This window comes from Haliotis cracherodii, unplaced genomic scaffold, assembly GCF_022045235.1.
Source record: "Haliotis cracherodii isolate W230 unplaced genomic scaffold, xgHalCrac1.p SCAF_1, whole genome shotgun sequence".
In the NCBI taxonomy this organism is placed as follows: domain Eukaryota; kingdom Metazoa; phylum Mollusca; class Gastropoda; order Lepetellida; family Haliotidae; genus Haliotis; species Haliotis cracherodii.
Window position 1 is genome coordinate 85920631 of NW_027266264.1, and position 26920 is coordinate 85947550.

General features: G+C 40.4%; 3 protein-coding genes and 1 pseudogene across 3 annotated transcripts in view; 2 read left to right on the forward strand and 2 right to left on the reverse strand.

Annotated features, from left to right (window-relative positions):
- The first annotated feature begins 1014 nt into the window (after positions 1-1014).
- LOC139458195 (mucin-13-like) lies at positions 1015-1746 on the forward strand. The gene has a single exon (XM_071239534.1). It carries the CDS (start codon positions 1015-1017, stop codon positions 1744-1746), a length of 732 nt encoding a protein of 243 aa, XP_071095635.1.
- A 971-nt stretch (positions 1747-2717) lies between these two features.
- LOC139458197 (uncharacterized) lies at positions 2718-6638 on the reverse strand. Its single transcript, XM_071239548.1, has 2 exons — positions 6389-6638; positions 2718-6022 (listed from the first exon to the last, which is right to left on the reverse strand). Exons 1-2 carry the CDS (start codon positions 6636-6638, stop codon positions 2718-2720), a joined length of 3555 nt encoding a protein of 1184 aa, XP_071095649.1.
- A 7475-nt stretch (positions 6639-14113) lies between these two features.
- Positions 14114-18460, forward strand: LOC139470244 (hydroxylysine kinase-like; annotated as a pseudogene).
- Positions 18461-24604: 6144 nt separating this feature from the next.
- LOC139452468 (myosin-9-like) overlaps positions 24605-26920 on the reverse strand; it is a 72201-nt gene continuing 69885 nt past the window's right edge. Inside the window, exon 33 of the mRNA XM_071233998.1 lies at positions 24605-26916. The gene's annotated coding sequence lies outside the window, so the exon portion shown is untranslated. The remainder of the gene's footprint in view (positions 26917-26920) is intronic.

Here is a 26920-nt window from a genome sequence, read left to right on the forward strand (position 1 = left end):
AAGTCGGTCTCGGTCAAGGGTAGTTAAACAAACCGGACATGGGAGGAAAAGTGAAAAAATATTTTCAAAAAACTCAACATTTGTCCCACTGGCTGCAGTTTCTCCTTTGTTGGAAATTGTTTATGTCATTCATCACACATAATTCAAATATAAGATATATAGATATGCGTGATCTGAATTGGGTTGTGACGTGCATTAACACCTCATACAGCCCCGCAGTCGTCGACAACGATTTGATTGCATGTCATGAATATTCAAACGTGGAACCATGTGGATGCATGCATATTTTGACCCGGTGGCATATTGCTGACAGCTTGCTCTACCGCTAGGTCATATAATCCACCCTCCATGTGTGTAACAAGGATTTTGTGAACATGAAATAGGGTGTCATAAAAACACTTTCACAAAGACTCACTGTTGGGTGAGTAAGTCATTCAGAATACTTGTTCATCTGGCGATCGCTTGTCAGCCAGGTCTTCTGTTCTCTGAACCTGTTGGACCACCTTTTCTGGCTTCTGTGTTTGGGGTCATCGAAAAGAGAATTGTCACTCTTAGGGACAATGTCATTCAGAAACTAGTTAGTTTAGATAGTTTAGTTTGTATATACATTCTATACATGGATATTAAATGCGCTCACAGTCTACCCTGTGAGAAGCCACACAAGGAAGCACAAGCGGAACGTGGGTACAGCATGGCCAGGACTGTTGAGGCGTACAGTAGGGTAAGTGAGTCAATCCAAGGTTATTTGTTTCTGAGAATGTTTTTATTACTGTGTGGTGTATATGTTGTACAGGACACTTGTTTTGAGACTGATGGCTGTTCATGCGTTGTCACCATGCTTCTCTCGGTATGAATACTCCAAAAGAGGATACTTGACAAGACCAGCTTAGGACGTGAAACTTGCATCAAGGAAAGTGATTATCACTGTCCTCGACGTCCTGTAACAGACTTGGTTTTATTTGTGTGCGTTAAATAGTTGAGTTGTAGTATTGCCGCAACATAGAATTCACGTTTATGAGTAAGAACCTGTCTATCAACGACACCAACACATCTACACTAGTAACATCTGCATCGACACCTCGGAACACCTACAACCCCGGCACATCTACACTAGTAACATCTGCATCGACACCTCGGAACACCTACAACCCCGGCACATCTACACTAGTAACATCTGCATCGACACCTCGGAACACCTACAACCCCGGCACATCTACACTAGTAACATCTGCATCGACACCTCGGAACACCTACAACCCCGGCACATCTACACTAGTAACATCTGCATCGACACCTCGGAACACCTACAACCCCGGCACATCTACACCAGTGACATCTGCATCGACACCTCGGAACACCTACAACCCCGGCACATCTACACTAGTGACATCTGCTTCAACACCTCGGAACACCTTCAACCCCGGCACATCTACACTAGTAACATCTGCATCAACACCTCGGAACACCTACAACCCCGGCACATCTACACTAGTGACATCTGCATCAACACCTTGGAACACCTACAACCCCGGCACATCTACACTAGTAACATCTACATCGACACCTCGGAACACCTTCAACCCCGGCACATCTACACTAGAGACATCTGCATCGACACCTCGAAACAGCTACAGCCCCGGCACATCTACACTAGTGACATCTGCTTCAACACCTCGGAACACCTTCAACCCCGGCACATCTACACTAGTAACATCTGCATCAACACCTCGAAACAGCCACCGTTGAACACCGACACCGCGGAACACCCACTTGTCAATATGCAGTTCCTTGGAAGATTACACAAGTAGTAAGTAATGCGCGAATGTCTTGTTTCAACCCTTGCAAGACGAGCTCTGGGAATGAGGCACGTTATTCCCCGTTAAATAAACAACAAGTCAAAAATATCATGTCGGGCATTTTAATTAAACAGAAACAGAAGACAGAAACACAAACCTTCATTGCCACACTAACCAAATCGCCCCAAAATGTAATGTTTCTATATATTCATCAAAAGTGAATAATTGACCACTTTCTGTTATAAAGTGGATAATGGAAGTTAATTCTAGTATTAGCAAAGGCAATCTCCTGACTGGAGCTCTGAGGACGTCTTCGTCCCACAACGAATAAATGTCAACTTTCACATGTTACCCCGTTCAACGTAGTGGTCCGTCTCATCAGCATGACACGCACGAGATTTACCACAAAAAAGAACATGAGCAACAGGTGCGTTTGGGCGAGCACTTCCATATTAATCGAGTGTATTTGGACGAGCTATACCAACCCAACCAAGAACAACTGTTTCCTTCTGTTCATACCCCCCTCCTTGACAGATTCCTGGCAACACAATACATACAATATCAACACAATATCAACACAATACTAACACTTCTAGCGTTTGCAATGAATTGAAATAAAACTGTACCATACTTACAAAATGATTGAAATTATAACAATCCATTAGTCCCTGAATATCCATGAATGCTCATATCACATTTTACAATGTCACAGTTCAGGAGTCACAGTTTACAACACATTTCAGTTTCACGATGTCACTGTTCACGACGTCAGTTCACGAAGTCACATTATCCAAAGTCACATTCTCCGAAGTCACATTCTCCGAAGTCACAATATCCGAAGTCACAATATCCGAAGTCACAATATCCGAAGTCACAATATCCGAAGTCACAATATCCGAAGTCACAATATCCGAAGTCACATTATCCGAAGTCACAGTTCACAGTTGACCACTCCAGTGGACAAATCTTGTTTGCTGCTCTAGTAATCACTGATTGTCCGATCCGTACATCCACGACACGCACATGTCCATCTCTTCCTGGGTATGTCTTGACAATTCTACCAAGTGGCCACTGTCCCCGTGGAGTGTCAGGAGATATCACCAACACAACATCATCGATACACAGGTCTCTGCTTGGAGTTCGCCATTTCCGTCTTGGGTTCAGACCTGGGAGCCATTCCTTCATCCAACGCTTCCAAAAGTGCCTCATCAGTTCCTGAATACGTCTCCAGCGCTTCCTTGGGTGATAATCGGTTGTGTCTACGGATTCCGGAGCAAACATTCCTCCAATCTGGCCATGCAGGAAGTGATTCGGAGTCAGAGGAATCTCATCTTGGGGATGAGTCGACTGATATGTCAGAGGGCGCGAGTTGATCAGCGCTTCAGCTCCTGTGAATGCCGTTTCCAGTTCCTCATCTGTGACGTCACCATTCCCCAGGATAGCGAAGATAGCACGCTTAGCCGATTTTATCATCGTCTCGAATACCCCTCCAAAATGCGGCGAGTATGGAGGGTTGAAGTGCCATTTCACTCCTCGATTGGCCATGGAACGCCGAACAGCATCTTGATCCAGCATGTGAAGAAGTTCCTTGAGTTCTTTGACGGCACCAACGAAGTTTGTTCCATTGTCAGATATGACATCTTGTGGTAGACCTCTTCGATTTACCATTCGGTAAAACGCATTTAGGAATGCGCTGGTGTCCAAGCTGTATGCCATCTCTAGGTGAACAGCTCTTGTAGTCAAACAGGTGAATAGACACAAATAACGTTTCTGACGTGATTTTCCTCTGCCTTGGACTGTTATGAAAGGTCCAGCATAGTCAACAGCAGCCTGGCTGAATGCACGGAAGGATTTTCGAAGTCTCATTTTTGGTAACGGAGCCATCATTGGATAGGCAGGTTTTGCTTTGTCCCTATTACATCGAGCACATTCTTTCTCCCATTCACGTATTGCTTCTCGTGCTGAGATAATCCAATATTTAGATGACACTGCAGCCAATGTTTGGTTTGTGCCCAGAACATGTTTACCATCTTCGTGATACTGTTTTATGATGAGCTTTGTCACCCAACTTCTACGAGGTAGAATTATAGGAAATCGTGCTCCAAGTGGCAAACATTCAGCATCGCCTAAGCGTCCACTCAATCTCATGACCCCATTTTCATCTAGTTGTGGCTGAAGTGCAAGGAGTTTGGAACTGGAAGCCAACATCTTACCTGACAACAAAGTTGCATATTCACTTGCAAATGCTTCCGTCTGTGCATCAGCAATAATTCTGTGCTCAGAATCTGCTATTTCCTCTACCGTCAGTTCACCTTTCATTTTGTAATCATCTGACGTGGAACAGTTATGCAAGAATCTGAAAATCCAAGCATTCACACGTGTCAATTTTCTCCAGCTGGAGAATCTGGAAGGGTCAAGTCTCCACGTCGCAAGGTCAGGTTTCTGTATTGAAACTAGAGCAACCTGCTTATTGCTCGTTCTTCTTTCATCATCATTGATGATGTCAAGGGAAAATGCTTTATCAGATGGCCATTCAGATTCATCTCTGAGCAAAAACGTAGGACCAGACCACCATAACTCATTGTGTATGAGTTGTGAAACAGACAGACCTCTTGTTAAGTGATCTGCAGGATTTTCTGCAGATGGTACGTGTCGCCATTGAGATGGATTTGTAGTGCTGTGTATTTCTCCAACTCTGTTGCCAACAAACGGTTTGAAAGTACGACTATTGTTTCTTATCCAACACAAGACATTCCTACTATCTGACCAGAAGGTAACCGTTTCAATCTCAATCTGAAGGACTTTGACCACTTCAGATACAAGTCTGAGGCCAAGTACAGCTGCCATCAGTTCAAGGCGTGGGATGCTACAGGCTTTCAACGGAGCTACACGACTCTTTGCAGCAACTATCCTGCTTGACTTCTTTCCGTCCATGTAAGTATAGATGGCATAAACAACGGTGCCATATGCATCCTGTGATGCATCAACAAAGGTATGAATAGAGACTGAACAAATCTCAGCATCAAGGCGCAAACATCTGGGTACCTGAACACCTTGTACTTCTTTCCATTGTACTAACCATTTTTCTATTTTCTGTTGCAGGTTCTGAGGCAGTTCATCATCCCAATCGTGTCCTGTTAACCACATTTCTTGTAACAGAATCTTTGCAGTGATTATAAATGGTCCTATGAATCCAAGCGGATCAAACAGTCTTGCAATTTGCCTGAGAAAACCTCTTTTAGTGGTTTCTTCTTCAGGAAACGTACCAACTTTGAATGTGAACATATCTTTTTCAGCCACCCACATTAACCCAAGTGCTTTCACTGATGGTAAATGGCCTTTACAAAGATCAATTTCAGAAGCCCTATCTTCTTCAGGAATGTTATCAAGGACATTCAGGGAATTGGACAACCATTTCCGAGCATGCATTGAAGCACTGGACCATAACTGAGTTAATTGGTTGTACAGTTCTATACCTTCATCCACATTCTCTACCGAGTCCATACTGTCATCCATGTATGTGGATTTTATGACAGTTTCTGCAGCCATAGGCAGATCTACCAGATGTGCCTTAGCATGTTCCTGGGTAACATACTGAGCCAAGAAAGGAGAAGAGGTGTTACCGAATACAAGACGACTGAACTCGTATACCTCAGGAGGCATATCTGTATTCATAGATCTCCAGAGAAATCTGTGGTAAGGTCTATCTTCCGGTGATATTTTGATCTGCAAGAACATCTCTGCTATATCACAAATGAGAGCTACTGGTTTTCTCCTGAACCGTATCAGCACATCAAAGAGCTCACTATGAAGCTTCGGACCTGGACTGATTACATCATTCAATGATGTGTCCTGATACTTTGCCGAAGCGTCAAAAACAATACGGACCTTTGTTGTGGTCTTATCTGGGCGCAATATCGGGAAATGAGGAAGATACCACACATCTTCCCTCGATTCCTCATGATCTACTTTATGGATATAACCTTTTTCAACATACTGCAAGATGATATTGTCATAGGCTAGTGCCGTGTCCTTGTCTTTGGATAACTTCTTTTCAGTGCTAAGCAGCCTACGAAATGCCATGGCATAGTCATTTGGTAATGATGGAACGTTCTTCCAAGGAATACCAATCTGGTATTGGCCATTCATATACACTAGTGTCTCCTGTGCTTTGTGAAGAGCTTGCTCGTCATCTGGTATAAGGCGTGTGAGAGGAGTCTTCAACTCTTCAATTTCCCAAAATGACTTCACTAATGAGCACAATTCACTGTCTTTGCTGTATGTGTGGTATGTATATGCACAGTGTGTTTGGGATGTTGCCTGACTGCTTACATTGCCTATGCATGTCCACCCAAGAGGCGTTCTCCTTGCAATAGGATCGCCTACATCTCCACAAACATCTTCGAATGACTGATGTAATTGCACATGATCAATACCTATCAGGAGATCGATAATTGGACGTCGCCCAATACTTGGAAAGCTTATGTTCTTCAAGTGACTCCATCTGTGTCTACATTTTTGCCAATCAATCACTTGCAAGTCGCCCGTGACCCTAGTAGTAGTCAGTGCTGTCATTTCCATATCCACCCTACCATCTTCACTCTCAATTCCAAATACCACTGGCTTGGTCTCAAATGTTTCTTTCTTACCATTCAAGACACTTACAGATATTTTCTCTATTGACCCCTGCATCCCTAATTCTGAAGCTACATCAGCATTAATGTATGACTTGGTACTTGCATCATCCAATAATGCGTTGACACGGATCCTTTTAGTTCCATTCTTCAGCACTACTGGAACTGTCCGAAGTGCTGTGAATGGATGGTCAAATTCCAATGGCATAGTTGCATGTGCTCTTTCAGAAAAGCCCTGGTCATGACCTTTTGTTTGAGAACCTACCTGAGTATCCTTCTCCACAACTAAACTATTTTCTGCAAAATCCAGATTGCCTTGTGCAATGTCAATTCTGGGTATGTTCTCATGTAAGAGTCTATTGTGGGTTTTCGTACACCCATTGATCCCACAGCGATATGCATATCTACATTGTGAGCCACGATGATTACCACCAAGACAGCGAAAGCATACTTTCATTTTCTTAGCAGTGTTCCATCTCTCAGAAACATTCATATTCTTGAACACATTGCATTTCCATAACACATGCTGTTCACCACAAACCTTGCATATGACCTCCCTCTTTGACTTTCTATTCAGCTCACCGACAAATGAGCACGATTCTTTTCTTTTGAACTCTAGTCTTTTGTTTTTATCAGAAACACCATGTATCGTTTCCGCTGCTATCGTTTGGTATTCAGCTTCCTGAAGTACCCATTCTCTTAGAGTCTCGACAGACTCTTGCCTATCTCTGTCATGAAGCCATCTTTGGTATTGTGCGATCATTGACTCAGTCATTTTCTTTTGTAAAGTGGCATAAAATAACCCATTACCAAGCTCTTCTATTCTATCTGCTTCTTTCAGACTAACGACTGCAATGTCCAAGATATCAGCAAATCTTTGAACATCTCTAGCATTCCCTTGGCGAATAGGCTTCAAATTTGTCACTTCTTCTAACTGTAACGCTACTTGACGCCTCCTACCACCATACTTCCTTTCTAGGCGCTCTAATGCAATGTCATACGCTATAGCACTATGCCCCAAAGCTTGTACTGTTTTCAAAGCCTCACCAGAAAGATACTGCCTTAGCTGTAATAGCTTGTATTCAGCAGTTGCTGGTGCATGGTCTATGCATGTCAGAAATGCAGCTTTCCAACTTTCATAGCATTTAACATCTCCAGAAAATACTGGGATAGAAACACGCTTGAGTTGTTTCCATAGATCAGTGCCTATTGCATAACTGTGTGACTCTGCTTTATAAGCATGTGTGTGTTCATGTGGTATGCTATGAACACCATGCCCAATGTCTTTCTGAATACATGGCTCACTTCCCGCAGCCTGTTCAGGTCTATACAATCTATTGCGTCCCTTACTTGACAAGGAAGTCACATCTGACCTATTATCTAAGTGAAATTGTGCCTGTTCAACTACAGCATTAGTTTCATCCTCAAGGTGACTAATCTCTCGTTCAGTTTTAGCGACATTTTCACCTTGTTGATTCTTTGCAAAAGCCAGAGTGAGTTGTGTCATAACATCGATTGCTTTCACCAGACTTTCATTTACTTTATCTATACCATCTCGTATGTCTATTCGAGATGGTTGGTCAGAAGATTCTAGTAAGCTGTACAGCTTGTTTTTGGCTTTTGTAAAGGTTGATTTAACATTTGCTTTTTGTTGTTTTAGTTTCAAAATATTCTCCAGTTTTAACAGAGACCCTTCTGTTTCTTGGGCCAGAGACTCATTGCTCTTTACAGAGCCTCCCTCCTGCAGATACGACATAATTTATTTGACTTACCTTTTGAAACCACGCTCTGCTACCATATGGGAATGAGGCACGTTATTCCCCGTTAAATAAACAACAAGTCAAAAATATCATGTCGGGCATTTTAATTAAACAGAAACAGAAGACAGAAACACAAACCTTCATTGCCACACTAACCAAATCGCCCCAAAATGTAATGTTTCTATATATTCATCAAAAGTGAATAATTGACCACTTTCTGTTATAAAGTGGATAATGGAAGTTAATTCTAGTATTAGCAAAGGCAATCTCCTGACTGGAGCTCTGAGGACGTCTTCGTCCCACAACGAATAAATGTCAACTTTCACATGTTACCCCGTTCAACGTAGTGGTCCGTCTCATCAGCATGACACGCACGAGATTTACCACAAAAAAGAACATGAGCAACAGGTGCGTTTGGGCGAGCACTTCCATATTAATCGAGTGTATTTGGACGAGCTATACCAACCCAACCAAGAACAACTGTTTCCTTCTGTTCAAGCTCACAACATCTGTTCCACGAAGCAACATTTAACAACTGAACTAAACCACCTCAAACAAGTATTTATACAGTATAACCTCTATCCTGAGCAACTGGTACTACAGACGATACAGAACATCACCAAGAAATCTCAGAAATCCCCACGTCAACAGTCTGCACCCTTTGTGATCAGTTAGCTACTTCTGGAACAGTTAGCTACAAAATCCAGAGACTCTTAAAGAAACAGGCCAACATTGATGTAGTTTTCAAGAGAAGTCATACCATTCAGAACACAGTTAAAGTCACAGGGAAACCACCATCCAGCCACAAGCTAGAACCATCAGGAGCAGTGTACCACATTCCGTGCAGTTGTGGACAAGCTTACAAAGGAGAAACATCTAGGCCCCTCCAAACCCGAATAAAAGAACATCAAAGCTCAGTCTCCAAAGATGACTCTAAATCAGCTCTTTCAGAACACCAAGCCACAGCATTCAGTTGGAGAAAGTCACAGCCCTCACCACCTACCTCAAAGACTTCAAAATCAGAAAACTTACAAGAAGTCATCAACATCAAAAGACTCCAGCCGTCAATCAACCGTGACCAAGGCTATCACATACCCCCGGCGTACAATCAACTCATAAAAGACCCAAAATCAGCCATAATCCTATTGTTTATATTACTGGCTTCATCCTTTGTATAAGTCACTGACTTCACCGATGATTGTCATCACTACCCTTGAGTGTACATAACAGGCTTCCCTACTAAAGTATAACAATATCTACTCTACTGTATAAACATTGCCTCCTACTTGTACAGTGTGTGGTTGACAAGTATATATATATATACATAACTTGCTTGAGAACCTAGAACCTACACCGAAACGTCGCTCTTAATTGTAACAAAAGAAGTTTTTCTTCAATAAATTCTTATCCTTACTTAGTACTCCAACTTCTAAATGCCTATCAAAGAAGTTATATTTATGTTTAGTAGACATTCATGCACAAAAATATAAAACACGTCCCATTTTAATTCTGGAAACCAAATAGTCCAGAAACTCTAGGTATTTGCCCAGTCTCCGTCAAAGGTATTCACAAAATTAAACATGCTGTTTTCATGGGAACATGCTAAGGAAGAAAAGAAATTAAAAAAAAAAAAACTCAATATTCACACTATGCCTGCCCATGGGCGAGAATATTTTCCTCAACTCAAAACTCATGTTTTTGTCTCGCAAATACATACAGGTGTTCATAGAAGTTTCATGACAAAAAATTTAACTCATTTTAACTTAATTCAACGATTTGATAGCGATATTGAAATATTTCGCCCATGGGCGAGAGAAGGGCTTGGCCCATGGGCGAGAATATTTTCATTCACCCAAAATCCATGTTTTGGTTTCGCAAATAAATAAATGTATTCCTTCAAGTATCATGAAAAAAATCTTAACTCACTTTAACTTAATTCAACGATGTTATAGCGATATTGAAATATTTCGCCCATGGTAAGAAAAGGTTTGGCCCATGGGTGAGAATATTTTCCTTTGCTCAAAACTCGTGGTTTTGTTTCGCAAATACATAAAGGTGTTCTTAGAGGTTTCATTACATATAATGTATCTCATTTTAACTTAATTCAACTATTTTACTGCGTTATGGAAATATTTCGCCCTGGACAAGAAAGTTTGGCCCATGGGCGAGAATATTTTTCTTTGCTCAACAGTTTTAGTTTCGCAAATACATTAAGGTGTGTCTACAAGCATGACACATGATTCAACTCATTTTAACTTAGTTCAACTAATTTGTGGCGTTATTAAAATATTTCGCCCATGTTTTCGTCAGTCCCTTCAAAGCATTAACTAATTGTGTGCAAAGTATATTATATCATGTGAAATATACTTTATATTATATCATTACATTACTATTTAAAAAACGGCCTTTGGTTGGATGTTTCATTCATTCAAAGACACAAAAAGTTTATGAAATATGAATTGGTGCCTTGATATATTCAACGAGAAAGAATCTTGTATTTTCTCCGCGATCCTGATCTGTATCATCGTTTAATGGGTCATTCATTAAAAGTATGTTGTGAGGCGATATCAAAGGCGCCGCCCAATTTACACAGTGTCGTCCGTTTCGCGTGAACTTCCACCCCACCCTGTCCGTAAGAGTTATGTAATTGGTACACAAATATATTTGAGGCGGTGTCGGTGTGGAAGGAGTTTGAATTACGTCTGCCACTGGCGTAATAAGTTCGTTAACAGACTAATGTATGTCGTATACAGCCCTCAACTGGATGTTACATTCCTTATATCAGCTAACAGCCCTGTTTGTGAAAATATGCACTAGACATAAGATTTGAAGACTAATAAAATTAATTTTAAGACCGCATAGACCATAAAACAGAATAAAATATGTCTTGTTATCATCTCTTGTGTATTAGATAATGGTAATGTCCTGAAATGTTATAACGTTAGATTAGGAAGGAGAAACATTGAAGTGTTTTATAATACTTGGGAACAATAGCAATAAGATATAGAAACATAAACATGAGTTTTGAGTAAAGGAAAATATTCTCGCCCATGGGTGAAATATTTCAATATCGCTATAAAAGTATATAAGTTACATTATGTGTCATGGAACTTGTTAAAATACCTGTATGTATTTGCGAAACAAAAACATGAGTTTTGAGCGAAGGAAAATATTCTCTCCCATGGGCTATAAAATTGTTGAATTAGGTTAAAATGAGTTTAATTTTGTGTCATGATACTTGATAGAAATACATTTATGTATTTGCGAAACAAAAACAAGAGTTTTGGGCAAAGGAAAATATTTTCAATGTAAAATTTGAGTATTTGAAAAAAAAATCTTCATTTTTTCTTCCTTAGCATGTTCCCATGAAAACAGCATGTTTCATTTTGTAAATACCTTTGACCGAGACTGGATAAATACCGTAGAGTTTCTGGACTAGTGGGTTTCCAGAATTAAAATGGGACGTGTTATAACCATTAATGACATACAGGTCAGACTCTAAGTAAAATATCGCTTTTTTATAAAGATCGAGTGATACTCTCAAAGATACTTCCAGATGGTTGGTAAATAACAGTATACAATACCATAAGCGGAACACATTTACTATTGTCGTTTCCATCGTGTGTTATGGATGCTGTCGAAGCATAAGCCAATGGGCCAAAAGCAAATACTGTCATTGTGCATTCTACATGCACAAACTTAAAGAGAAGAATCAAGGTTGGAATAAAACCGTTCTGTCCCAGCCAGCTGAAATCACAACATAGATGGTCCCACTGACAAGGCCTCAAATAACACAATCATCACATGTAAACATCACTACATTAACTGTTTGATCAAAGAACTTGGTATTTATAAATGACACATCAAATAATGCCAGATTCAAGACCAGTATGTTAACTGAGGAAGATATCTCCCAAAGCCATGCATCAGTACTAGTCTTTCAATTTGACTGGACTCTAGAACCTGAAGACAATGTCAAGGTCGTCAGCGCCGCATGGTCTGTTTTCGAACAGAGAGGAAAACAAAATGAACTGAAAATAAGTTTCAAGCGTGGGGGTTAATATGATACAGTGGATGTGATGGATAACTTCATGGATTTACTGCAGTGGGCGTATATGCGCGTTTGCAAAACTGCATGGATCAAAAACGGAGGTGTGATTTTCTTGAGTGGGAGCCATCGTCCATCTTACACTCAAACCTTACTCCATGAGTATTCCTGTTGATTTATTCTAACCTCAGGGGAATATTACTATTCTTTTCGGAAGAAAGATAAACGTAATCGACAAAGTAAGATAGCAAAGCATGTTTTAGATTATTCAGGAATAAAGTCATAGTATCAGTTCGGAAAGCAACGAAGTCTATTTTTCTAAAATTGATGACAAAATAGACAACCGAAGTAGCAAAACGTGGTGGCGTCTAGTGAAAAACTATTTAAAATGGAACAAGTTATAACAGTAATATTATAAATGACGATAGCAAATCCTTCGCAGATGTAATGAATGAATTTTTCACCGCACAGTCACCGATAGCGTTCCTTGACCAAGATCTCCCAAACATCAACTCAATCAACCAAGTATATATAAGCGTCCTATATGTAATGTCCTCACATACGATGAAGTTATAGCTATCCTACTGTGGACTCAACAAAAGCTGTTGGATCTGATTGTATTGGTAAGAAAGTATTGAAATCTGTGCCTCACGAGTTGTCCACTTAGTATGCTTTTCAATAAGTCTCTTATGCTTCATAGTTTCCATGCATATACAAAGAAACCTTCGTCATTCCCATTCATAAGAAAAACAGAAATAATCACAGTTATAATAGACCTGTCGCACTTACGACCTGTATTTCAAAGGTTTTTTAAAAATGTGTTATCAAACATGTTCTTCATTATTTTAGTGATAACAACACACTTTCAAACTTCGTCTGGTTTAATGCCAGGTGAATTTACTGTTTATCAGTTAACATACTTGAATGATGTTATCGCCAATGCGCTAGATCATGGTAAAGAAGTTAGAGCTGTAATCTGTGATGTAAGTAAAGCTTTTGATGAAGTATGGCATAAAGGAATTTTTGTTAAACTTAAGGCATACAGTGTAACGGGAATGGTTGAAAAGGGGTTTACAATTATATACAAAAAGCGGAAACAGAAGGTAGTAATCCATGGCTCCAGATCTAATCTAAACCTAATATATGCAGGCATGCGTCAGAGATCAGTGTTAGGACCGCTGTTGTTTTTAGTATTTAGTATTATATATTAATGATGTCAGTGAGGGGATCGAAAGCAGTATGCTGTTTATGCCGATGATTCCTTTTTATATTTTATTGTAGATGCTCCTAGTAAGACCGCCACTGTTTTTAATAATGATCTAAAAATATTTCAAACTGGGCAGATACAGGGCAGGTTTAGATCAGATAGATCAGAGCCAAATATTAGGAAGACTTCACCTGAATGCTTTAAGAACAATTTGCGGGATTCCAAGGGACACTAGTATATGAGGAAACAAAGTTTAAATCTCTCGAGAAAAGACCAAATAATTTTAAAATGATGCTCTACTATATGAGTATAATGGTCAAAAAGTATTTTCATTGTTGATTGTATGTAATATAAAATATATATGCTTAAACGAAAACAAACAAAAACAAAACAGAAAGACTGTGACAAAAATCAAACAAACAAAAAATTCAACTGATAGCGTAACATCCGTTCCCACATCATCCAGAAACAAACAAACAAAAGAGAAGACAAAATGAACCGTTCTCGCTTCAGCACATTGCCTCTGACACAAACCCTGCCCTTATTTTGCAGGACTACCACATTCGTACGACTTTGCACTCATGCCTCCCGTGTTTCTATGTAACAGGTGTGAGGCTGATATAACACTGAGTTTACCTGGATAAAGTTTACCTGGATAAAGAAACACCATGGCGGACCCTCGACGTCCGTACGTGACCACTGACCAGGTGAAGGACATCATGGTGTCTGTGTATGACTCCCACCCAACAGGAATTACCGAACTACCCTCGTTTATTGACAGAAACTTCCTCGTGGAGTCGTCAACCTTTGATCGGTGTGTCTTGAAAGTGACCAACCCAGATGAATCCACCTGCGACGCCAAGATAAAGGCTCTGGTAGATCTAACCTTGGTGCTCAAGAACAATGGCTTCGTCTGTCCACTTTATTTGCCCAATAAACATGGCAATATGTTTACCAAGAGAGGATTTCCTGTACCCTTGTTAGGTAAATATGACACAATATTTGTTCAGTCTCTGATTGGAGTATCCAAACAATATATTGTACAAACTGCCTTTCACAATATCAGACCAGGGAGCGTTTTTGGTGTCGATTGCATTTTTCAAGCACTATTGGGCACAAAATATGGTTTAATGTGTTTGGGATAGAGGGGGCGCAAAATATGAAATGACCGGCCCATAATATGTTTACAATTTTCTATCTTTAGATAGCCCCAAAGAAGACTGTTGTGTTCGTCTCCTCACCTATCTACCCGGAGAACCACTAGATAGTTGTCTCCACTTGCATCATAAGGAGACCTACTTTCTGCTCGGGGTGCTGTTAGCGGAACTGCTCGAGGTAGGGAGAGCGTGCTCGTATCAGTACCACATAGGGTGCTGTTAGCGGAACTGCATGACGTACTCGAGGTAGGGAGAGCGTGCTCGTATCAGTACCACATAGGGTGCTGTTAGCGGAACTGCATGACGTACTCGAGGTAGGGAGAGCGTGCTCGTATCAGTACCACATAGGGTGCTGTTAGCGGAACAGCATGACGTACTCGAGTTAGGGAGAGCGTGCTAGTATCAGTACCACATAGGGTGCTGTTAGCGGAACTGCATGACGTACTCGAGGTAGGGAGAGCGTGCTAGTATCAGTACCACATAGGGTGCTGTTAGCGGAACTGCATGACGTATTCGAGGTAGAGATAGCGTGCCAGTATCAGCACCACATAGGGTGCTGTTAGCGGAACAGCATGACGTATTCCAGGTAGAGATAGCGTGCTAGTGTCAGCACCACATGGGGTTCTATTAGTGGAACTGCATGACGTATTCGAGGTAGAGATAGCGTGCTCGTATCAGTACCACATAGGGTGCTGCCAGTGGAACTGCATGACTGGTGTGGTAAGCGAACGTCCATGACGTACCAGTGTAATTAACGAACGTCCATGCCGATGTAGTGAAAACAAAATCAGCTAAGCTTCCCATTTTGTGTGCCACTGTTAGAGAGGTCTCCTTATGTCACTGCACGTCCACTACATATGATTACCTAATGATGGTATTTAAAGTAAATAGTTGATAATATATGTGTGTATCGGGCTTTTGTCTCTCATGTCTAGGATTTCCCAACGGATTGTCTGCAGGTAGAGAAAGACAATAGATGGATTGCAGAAAATGCCGGGTTAATGAAGAACTACCTGCCTTCAACTCAGGTAGGAACATTGCAATGCAGCCTTCTCCACCGTCCACGCGCATATATACCTGCAACGTTCAACTGAACTTTGCACAAACCCAAAATAATCAACCAAAGTCAACACAATAAAAAAACACACAGGTAACGCCATATTCGCCATTAGATGAACAGCTTCGCCATCATTCCTTATAATATTGATGTGTAAATATAAAAATCGCTTACCCAAAATTCATTAGTTTCCTTGTCGGCCATGTTATTTGCCGCGATGATGGTCGAAGTTTTGTAACTGTTCGCATTATCTCGTGAAAAAAAATGTGAAATGATGTTTCAGAAGGGTTTACGTCATTTCCGCGGTCATTCCAAAATCTATGTAGGCTTTTCGCTCCTATTAACTGAATATAAGTGGGTGTAAGGGGCAAAACGGCTGTGAAAATTATATAAATGGACCACTTAACATCAGTGATGACCAGATAAACAAGTAAGCAGGTCCTTTAGCACCCGCCATTCACACCATGTTAGCCACTATGATGTCTTGAAGAGCCTGGGGTACGTGGTGGCCCTGTGTCCGGATGACATGTCACCAATCAGGCGAAGTAAGCACCCTTTGTCGCAGCGATTAGCCTGGGTGGATGGGTGACCGAATTCGGCGGTTTGACTCTTGCAAGTTTCTAACCAAGGGTTTCGGTCCTGCTCCTGATGTAAGATGTATATATACACTCCCTGCCCATACTGAAACACAGGATACTGGGGTGTCTCCATGCCCAAGTCATTGTTCGTAATACGCCTCTGTTCACCTAGCAGTGAATGGGTACCCGGTAGAAAGATGGTAACTGTAAACTAATGATGTGGAGCCATGAGTATTCACTGGACAAATAGAATCTGGCGCATTATTAATATATTATATTTATTCAGAGCATCCAGCATGTCAAGTAAGACGCGCGGACACATTATTTAAATATTCTTTTGTCACATTTGCGGGAAGAGATTACTTTCAACACAAATGCCAGCACACCCACCAACCCCTAACCCCAGCCCCAACCCCAACCCCAACAGAACATCAAATGGTCGACCCCCCAGGAACTGTTGTATTGCTTGTAGGAAGACGATATAAAGGACATTGTGAGCAGCGTTGTTCGGGAGCAAAATGTCGGTAAAACAAGGCTTCTTGCAAAAAGGTAAGACGTTTTACTATCAAGTTGTGTCACTACGCTGAACCACATACATTGAACGAATTATGAAATCCAGGATGTAATTAAAATCATGTTATGGAATTAGTCCCGAACGTGCATTTGACCTACATTCGCGTTTTGTTGAATGAATTTGAAATCAAGGCCAATGTTACCCTGGTAACATTTAGTCACAAGAATATTGACAAACAATTGTGTTCATGTAAACAATGTATCACATGAACTGTCAAAAACATTGACTTGGTCAATTATTATTTGAATCATGGAAATACAAGTTGGGGACAAGTGATGCTTGAACAAATATTTGACAAAAAACAACCCCCCTAATTGCCTAACTAGTAGAATTAAACAACATATGCATTGCCCGTGGATAGTTTCCGTTCGGTTTGAATGCTTTCACATGTCAAATCCGTGCTAAGGTGCTGGTATTTATTTTGTTGAAGACAAATATACGAAATATCAAATAGTCGGCCACATTCATTCATATTGGCGTCACATATGTACCGCTCTGCATTGTTTATTGATGAGTGACATGAATTGGGGGAGGGATTATACTGTCGATATGTTTACAGCTACACTGAAATTCTACACACGCAGAACCGATTACCCTCTTCATAAAACGACTCACGTGAATATATTATTGGAATTTAGTTACTAGACTTATGCTATTGACAATGTAACTTATGAGTGAGTGAGTTTGGTGCTTTATGCCGCTTTGATCAGAATTTCAGTTAATAGTATATCATTTTGTTTGTTTGTTTGTTGTTTAACGCCGCACTCAGCAATATTCCAGCTATATGATGGCGGTCTGTCAATAATCGAGTCTGGACCAGACATTACAGTGATTGACATCATGAGCATGGATCCACGCCATTGGGATACGATGACATGCATCAACCACGTCAGCGAGCCTGACCACCCGATCCCGTTCGTCACCTTTTACGACAAGCACATTCGCCATTTACGGCAAGCATGGGTTGCTGAAGACCTATTCTAGCCCGGATCTCCACAGGTCTTCTAGTATATCAAGGTGAGTCAATGTGTTGTGGAGGGAGAGGCCGAAGTGATGCAGGTCTTATACTTTACTACTTTCGTACCCACGAGTACGGCGGCTAAGGCACTGACAAACCCAAACACATAATTAGTGACAACTGACTTCTCTATTCAGGAGTAGTTCATGGCGATTTCAACATGGGCAACATAATCGTAAAGCCTGAGCTGTGTGGATCCGAAATGTCATTGGCTGATTGCAGAGGTGGAAAGCAGGTACTTGGAATAATAGATTTCAATGAGGTCTGTTACACATACCGAGTAGCAGAGGTCGGGCAGCTAATATACGGCGCAATGCAGAAATCCCAGGCTGGCCAACAGGAAGCACTTCGTATAGGTGGTCACGTGATTTCCGGTTACCTATCTATCCGGGCTCTCAGTTCAAGTGACCTTGACATGTTGTATGACTTTATGCTGGTATACTGCTGTCAGATTGCTGTTCTGGGAGAGCATTCTGTCCTTCAACAGAAGGATGGGAACACGTACATCCAAGGTCTGGTGGATGGAAGTAAAAGATGGCTGAGGATCCTGAAGTCTGTGAGACGAGAGTCGGTGTGTGACGTCTGGAATGAGGTCCTGGGAGATCACGGAGTGAACGGACTCCGGTGTTGAACTCATCACAGTTTGAAACAATATGTACAGAAGAGTGAGTGAGTTGGGTTTAACGCCACTTTTAACAGTATTCCAGTTATATGTGGAGGGAAAGCCCGAAGTGATGCAGGTTTCAGACGTTGACCACTTTGGTGAAATCCACGAGCACGGGTATAGTGCTGACAAACCGAGAAACATAATCGGGGCGAACCGGGATTCGAACCCACAATCATAGGTTTCTGGCGTGCCAAAGGGACGCATCTCTGCACAGCGAATCGCGGCGCCTTAGGCGACTGGGCCACCCGTGCCCCCTGTACAAAAGGAATACACGAAGATAAGGGGACACTCATAACCAAGAGACTATGATGACCTTGGTTGTTAAGTTTGTTTGACACCTTTGGACAATACTATTTCTGTTAACACTCTATGTGATTCCTATGGTGTGTTAAGCCAATCTAGCAATGGCACTGAGGAGGATGTGTGCCCTGTAGTAGAAGAACTTGTTACATGTGGTATAGGGTCCAATTTGACTGGGATACACAAGGATAGGCGCAATATCGAGATTGCATCGACCTGCTCAAATTCATGGCATGCTCATAATATTTTCTCCCTTCGCATTTGAGCGAGGCATTGCCGTTGCACTTCTGTGATAGTATTCAGGGAGAAATTTTCAGCACATGCAATTAATAATTGATCATGAGCAAATAGCGATTTATATGAGTCAATGACTATTTTTCCATTGTCTCCTTTTGTGTGACACATCGTCATAGACCAGTAGCGTTGATACAATGGCGGTCTTTCCCGACGTATTGGGTTCCAAATTACAGTTTCGACACTTATCAGTTGATGGATATTCACCGTTTCAGATGACTTGTCTGGAAATGGTCTGGTACTTGTTTCTGGACAATATATAAACACTTCATATCGTTGATATAAGGTGATCAAAATGATAAATACATGGTTAAGAAATATTATCAGACTGAGAACTTTTAGGCCTGTTTACGTCCTGTCCAACATCGTTCTTTTAACAGTTTTCTCTTCTGTCCCGAAGTAAATCGTAGGTGTGGGTTTTTTTTCATATCAACTATTGACATTGTTACTTTATTCACATCAGGAATGATATGACATCATCTTTATAAACTTTGCAGCATACGAAAGGAGAGGTGTATGGGTCCATAAAGTGTACATCTAGCCGTGCAAAAGTAAAGGGCGGATCCAGCATTTCTAAAAGGGAGGGATCCAAAATATCAAAATCTTCATTCAATTTTACATACATGTGGTTTTCAAATCCGGTATATCGTTCACATATAAATATAAGCATCACATGGTATACATCTGCAATATCTTTATAGTTTTTGGACGAACAGAAATCGCAGAATGGTTCATAACTGGAAGTGTAACTGTGTCGTCCAAGTTCCACATCTAAACGGAAATTATTGGATTTAAACTTATATATATATATATCTGAAACAAGCATTAGGGAGACCGTATGTAAAATCCAGCTTTAGGGAGACCAGGTGTATATTTTGTTGCACATATACTTTTATTAAGTTTAATGATGTATTTTACCTCTAAATCATCCTAACAATCGATAGCTAAAAGATGAAAAAAAATACTAAAAAATACAAAATATACATGTTTTTGGGTCTCCTTAATTTTCATACATACAGATTCAGCCTTAGGGAGACCAGCGTTCTGTAAATAATCGAGTCTGGACCAGACAATCGAGTGATTGTCATCATGAGCATCTATCTACGCGATTGGGATACGATGACATGCATCATCAACCAAGTCAGTGGGCCTGACCACCCCCTTGCATGCATTGTAGGAAACTCATCTCCCAGTAGCATTAGCAAACCACACACATCTAACTGTCACACACAAATGGATAACCGTCGTCACATAGCTGGAATATTACTTAGTGCGGCGTTAAACAACAAACATACAAACACAAATGTATATAACAGTGTGTGAAAGGATGTATCGATAAGTCGGCGACGCCGGAAGAGCAAGAGCCATTGGTATGATAAAGGGTGGACCATTCCAAAGCTACTTGTCGCGGCTTGTGTCAGTGAATGTCCGAGATGCTCAACCCAGCAACAAGACCGACGACTAATTGTCCTCCATGGCCGCAACACAACTCCAGCAACAACAGCAACGACCAACAGGGATGCACGCCTTCATAGACATTTCGTTACAGACTGCATGCGGCCTTTTTTGTGAATTATGTGGCCATATGTGACACTTAATGTATGAAAGCTCTCGAACACAAAATAATTGGAAATATGAAATACATGTGGGATTTATAGGGTTTACACGGTGCGAATATTTGAAATAAACATCTAAACCATTGGTATATTTGTTCAAGTTTCGCAACAACAAAACGTTATCATTAATAAGATCCACAAGACTTAGAAAGTTGAACCTTTGTGTGCATGACATCAGCTGAAAGAATATTCAAGGCGTCGTAACAACAACATTTGCTAACAAATGAACATAAATGTGTGTCTCTAAAATAAGGTTGAAGTGTCATGTGAACAAATAATCTCACCCTCGTGTCTTTTGATATGAAATTTATCAACACAAGTTGATAAAAGTGGAAAAATTCCGAGGCTTGCCGAGGATTTTTGCCACTTTTATCAACGAGTGTTGATATATTTCATATCAAAAGACACGAGGGTGAGATTTTATTTATCATCCAACATCATTCTTCCAACTGTTTCAATTTGTAGACAGTAATTAGCAGTGTCTTCAGTGTAAAAAGTACTGCTAACAGCTTCAGTAGCAGAGCCATTAGTGATGTCATTTGATTGTGACGTCATGGTAACCAGTGACGTCACAATGGTCTGCAAAGCATTGTGATGTAATTTCATTGCAGCGATATCTACAGTGTAGATATCGCTTGATCTAATCCAAGCGATATCTCCTGTCGGAGCCAGTTTTGGATGATAAAATAAATACGTTACTTTACTAATTCACTCTGACAAGTACTATTACCTAGCGTCATGGTCTTCGTCCGCCTGTTCATTTCGCCGCGCCAGAAGGACGGGCTTCGTACAATCGTACGTAATCGTTCAGTCGATTCTACTTTCTGCAGAGATGTCTTATGAATATGGAAAGGGTTTTGTCGCTTTTCATTATTCAGTAAGGGACCAGTCCAAAAGTTTTATGACGGATACAAAAATATTCTGTGATTTGTCATTAAATACACCCGGTCTTTCCACAAAGTAGGGTTTTATTGCCAGCAACAGTGGTAGGTCCATCTAGTGCAGTGCGTGATATAGAATGGCAGATGTGACCTGTGAAAAACACAAGAATGCGTGACGAAAGGGGCCACTCAACATCGGATTTCAACATTTTCTCACCATATCTTAATTGGTCTCTAATCACGTCATTTGGGGGAATGGATTAATGCTTTGTAAAAACTCGCAATATACATGTATATGATAAAATAATATAGGCTATCCCATCGCTGCAAATTATGTTAGTGTTTGACCTCGTCGCTGGAGACTATTTAAATAAACAAACGTCAAATCAGGGTTGAAGCGATGTACATTTCACGCAGGTGTCCGCCAGGATTGCCACGTGATGTCAAGGTCATGAGTTAAACCAATCAGGACTCAGGGTTTTAAATGCGCGTAAATTCGTCCCCTGGAATGGAAGCAGACGTGTCATGTGAAATCTTCTGCGACGAACCAGTTAATATTCCTTTAAACCGAGATGAACATGAGGTAAGACCTGTTATTGGTGTTTATAATTGCGGGCTACAATGAACGTTGTTTTGGTTTGTGATGTGCATTATGAAAACTAATCACGAAGAAACATATTTAAAGAGACATTAAGAGGTTTAAGAGGTAATCAGGCATATTGGTGTAAACGAAAACACTGTTGCCAACTCATGTTGCAATGTTTTCAACACACACATATAGCTTATTAAAGCAGTTACTTATTTCACCTACGTAAGAAAAGGTTTTCGGAACAGGGGGGGGGTTCAGTGTATGTATGTATGTATGCATGTATGCATGCATGCATGCATGTATGTATGTTAGTTAGTTATTCCAGCTATATGACGACCGTCTATAAAATAATCGAGTCTGAACCAGATCATCGATCATCGAACCACGCAATTGGGATACGATGACATTCATCAACCAAGTCAGCGAGCCTGACCACCCGATCCAGCGAGTCGCCTTTACGACAAGCAAAGTCGCCTTTTACAGCAAGAATGGGTTGCTGAAGACCTATTCTACCCCGGATCTTCACGGGTCAGCACCCAACAGCTATTTGAATACGGTTTATTTTCAGACCGTAGTATTGCGGGAACATTGCTTTAGAGCGATGTTAACTAACAAACATAAAAAGGGCTGGAAATTTCGATGACTTTGTCTTAGGGTTGCTTTCATTTTTTATTTGACATTTAATCATAACACCTCAAACAGAATCGTCTTGCAATGTTTCACTTAGCTCAACCTCTACCTTATGGTAACGAAAACAAAATATATTGCTGAAAATGTCTGTCTGTACGTCTCTACCTCCCTGTCTCTTATTACAAACATGCAGTGTCTTACGAATACTGACTGAAAAAAAGGAAAAGAAAGAAATCACGATTCTTATATATTCTTTTATTTTGAAATAGAATTCATATTTTAGAAAATCCAAATTTATTAGTCAACAATATCTATATTTCAGGCACAACTCTCTATACATATCACATCATAGGTCATTGCTGAACATGAACTAGACTACTGACAAAGTTACTAACCCGTTTGTTGCATATAGGCACTTATCACCAAGGTCACAAACTGATTGAAGCATTTGTAAAATCCCTCATTCACAAACGAAGTCATGACGTTAGACTGCACCCTTTCTTATTTACATATCACCCGAGGTGAAGCAGCTATCAAAGTCAATTTATTATCACTTTCCAATTTAAACATAGCTTTAAAATTTAACTCATCATAATTCGACTGACTGGTAAAAATGTTGTCATACATCAGACTGTGACATCAGTAAGCATTACAAAAACAAGAGTTGTTGACAAGACAAGATTCTACCTGCTACCATATTGATCTCATTGACAAGCCATTTGTTCTACTGCTGGCAAGGTCTGTATGTGAATGAAACACTGCTATGTGTACAAGTGTTCTCGTAACCCAGTAATGCCAGTATACATTGTGTAACAATCCAGCCCTTAAATATCCATATTCTGACTAAAGGTATTCTTATTAAAGGTGCAAGATCAGATTTCAAGGTTTTGTGGTCAGTGTTTGTTTGTTGGTTGGCCCTGCATACAGTAATATTCCAGCTGTATGTTGCCAGCCTGTCAAAACGCCAGGACAGGCCAGACAAACCAGTGACTGATACCATGAGCAACGTCCCACATTGTTACACTACAATGACAGGAAGTCATACAATCACCAAGCTTGACAATCCGACCAGTGTATGTACAGCATTAGATTGTGGTAGGGGTGGGGACTTTTCTAAATCAGAATCCTGAAGGGGTTTGTTTTACCTCTTTCAACAGTTGTTCAGTTATATTTTGAGTGTCTGCTTAATGTGGAAGGACAACCTGAAGGGCTGCAGGTCTTATATATTTGCTTCCATGGGAGAAACCAATGCTTATCCACTGGGCTACTCACACCCCCTTTAACATAGTAGCCAGCGCAATCAGGAACCCTTGGTGGGTTTACCATGAAACTAAACATACTTTTAGAGAATTTTGTTTTTAGTAAGTGTGAAGATGTTATATTTTGGATATGTAGAATAGCATAGGACACAAGAAACAATTGCAAATCTGACCCTGCACCTTTAAGAATCTGAACTATATTTAAAATACATTAGCTGGTATACAGAGATATAGGATTATCAATATTATCTACTCGTAAGAATATACATGTCAAGACTTCAGATATCAATAGTGTCATGTTCTCCAACTGGTCAGAGCTAGAGAAATAACACTACACATTTACCTTCATTAAAGGCTTATACTTGTAGAAATGTATTCATAAGAAATTGCAGCAGTGCTATTCCTTAAGTCCAAGATAAGAGGATATTTATTTTATAGATATAAAATTGCCAATACCAACAATTAAGACATCTGAGAACAAAATAAAATTCATTGATCATCTCTATATTCAAACAAAATCATAAATATATATTCTTGACAACAGAAAACAAATTCACATGATGTTTCATAATACTGAAGTATAGCACTTATATGAAGTATGTATATAGACACACTCCTGCTGCTGCTTGCTACACCTGGTGCATAGGCCTTAAAGGTCAAAGACGGGCCTGACAGATTAAGTATACATAGGACTGACAGTTAGGTACATGCATTCTCCCAAAGTTACCTGTAAGCCAATCTGCTGTGCTGGCCTCGCATTCACCATAATCAGCACTACACCTAGTTCACATGGCTGAATCCTGCTCATAGGGCTTTTCACATTACCACAAAATCAAAATCAAAAGCTATAATGAACATGAGAGTAAGGTTCCATTTAAATATGGACTTTTATTTTGTGGCCCTCAGTAAACTGGTTCTGTTTGTTCATGCAGGTGGAGGCAAAAAAATGCCATTCAAATCTGTTCCATATTCATTAACAGTTGCACATGAGAAGGAACCTTATAAACATGTGTAAATAAACATGGAGACACTTCCTCATCTCAAAATCTGTTTTGGGTAATTAAAGTTATAGTAACTGCTCTGCTGATATTAATTTAGGCAAAAGCTATTTTACTTCACAGGCTAACTTCAGGTGACCTCTATATGTTTCTATGTGATACAGATGACCAATGAATGCTCTTTTCAGTATGGCCCAATTACAGCCTACAGGAAACAGGACACCGCCTGTTAGGAGATAATAACCCAGTCCAGGCCATGAGCTACCACAATAAATGTCAACAAACATTTGCATATAATTGGGATGGGTAACCTTTTGATGTCTTAGTTTATTGCTTACTGACTCTCCAACCCAAATTTGTTAACATGGTGGATATCATGATACAAGAGTGAAGATATCATGAATCAAATGCCACAATATGATATACACCCAGATTCAACTTTCATGACATGATATTGTGTTCCAATACTGGAGAGCCAAGTTGGCACAGGCCTCCGAATTCATCAGTTTAATATCAATAGTTTACACATAAAGGCCACTGAAACAAGTGTTTCTCTACAAATGAAGTGGCAGCAGGATCGTGTCTTGTCCAGAGATTCTAAAAGCAGGATCAGGTTTTGGTCTGGTTTCAATATTACTTCATGCATTTTGTATTTTGGAAAGATAATCATTCTGGAAAGACAATCATGCTTGGCATGGGTATGCAAAACATGAGCAAGGGGATTAACTCCCATCATCTTATGCACTTTGTCTCAGTTATTACTCCATTTTCAAACAAAAACTTTTATTTGCATACTGAATTATCTGAATTTCTTCTTTCCTTATGTGCTAAGGAAAACAACAAATCTCTTCAACAGTTCATTTCTCATGCCAAAAGTGAAACATGAGAAGTGGTAGTGAATTGTCTGTCTACCCCATCCATGATCACTACTGAAAAGATGTGTTTCCCTGCTCTATCAATGCATGAAGAATTGCCCCAGACCAAGATGACTACAGTAGGTGAGTGCATGAAGGTATGAATGTTAACTACAATAAATATATACACATACACAAGCAATAAATATCATTTACCAGATCTATATGACTTGAGATATCACAGACATGCTCTAATCCTGATACATGGAGACAGAAATCTCCCTCTAAAAGAAAAATGGAGACAATCCGACTACTCCAGACACTATGCATTGTAAGAATGCTGCTGTGACTCGATGTAGGCAGGAAGGAAAAATGCATCAATTTGCTGGCAGTTCTCGAGTTTGTTGTAAGGGCAAGCTAAATACTGCTGAATCCATTCTAATTTGCATCAGTATATTGTACATAAAACTCCTTAGAAATTATGATATTGGTAGTATATTACTCCGTATTGAGTAAAAGGAATATACGTCCATTATCATCAAACAGATGTGTCTCACGTCCAACCATTCTTGACATCCGTTCCAAATTTCTTAAGGTTCTGGGTCACAGTGTCATGTGACTTTCCTCCGTGTGCAGTGCAAGGGTTATTGGTCTGACATGTGACGGCCCTCACTTCCTGCAAGGCTAAAACCCAGGCCATGGCCAACCAAGTTTCAGCCAGTTGTTCAATACATCTAAAATAGGACCATCATGGTGGTCATCTCAGGACAATCTGTCTGGCTTGATGAAGTATTGGTTCAGATGGCATCACGACTTCATACACCATTGCTGTTACACTACTTCATGTTGGTCATGTAAGGCTGACCTGACACATGATTGTCTTTGTTGCATTTTTGTTGTGGAGGCATCTGGTTGGTTGATTGCTGTACTTCGTAAACTTGTGTTTGGTTGGTCGATCATCTCACTTGCTACGTTTACATTTCAAGTACTTTGAGGTACCTGC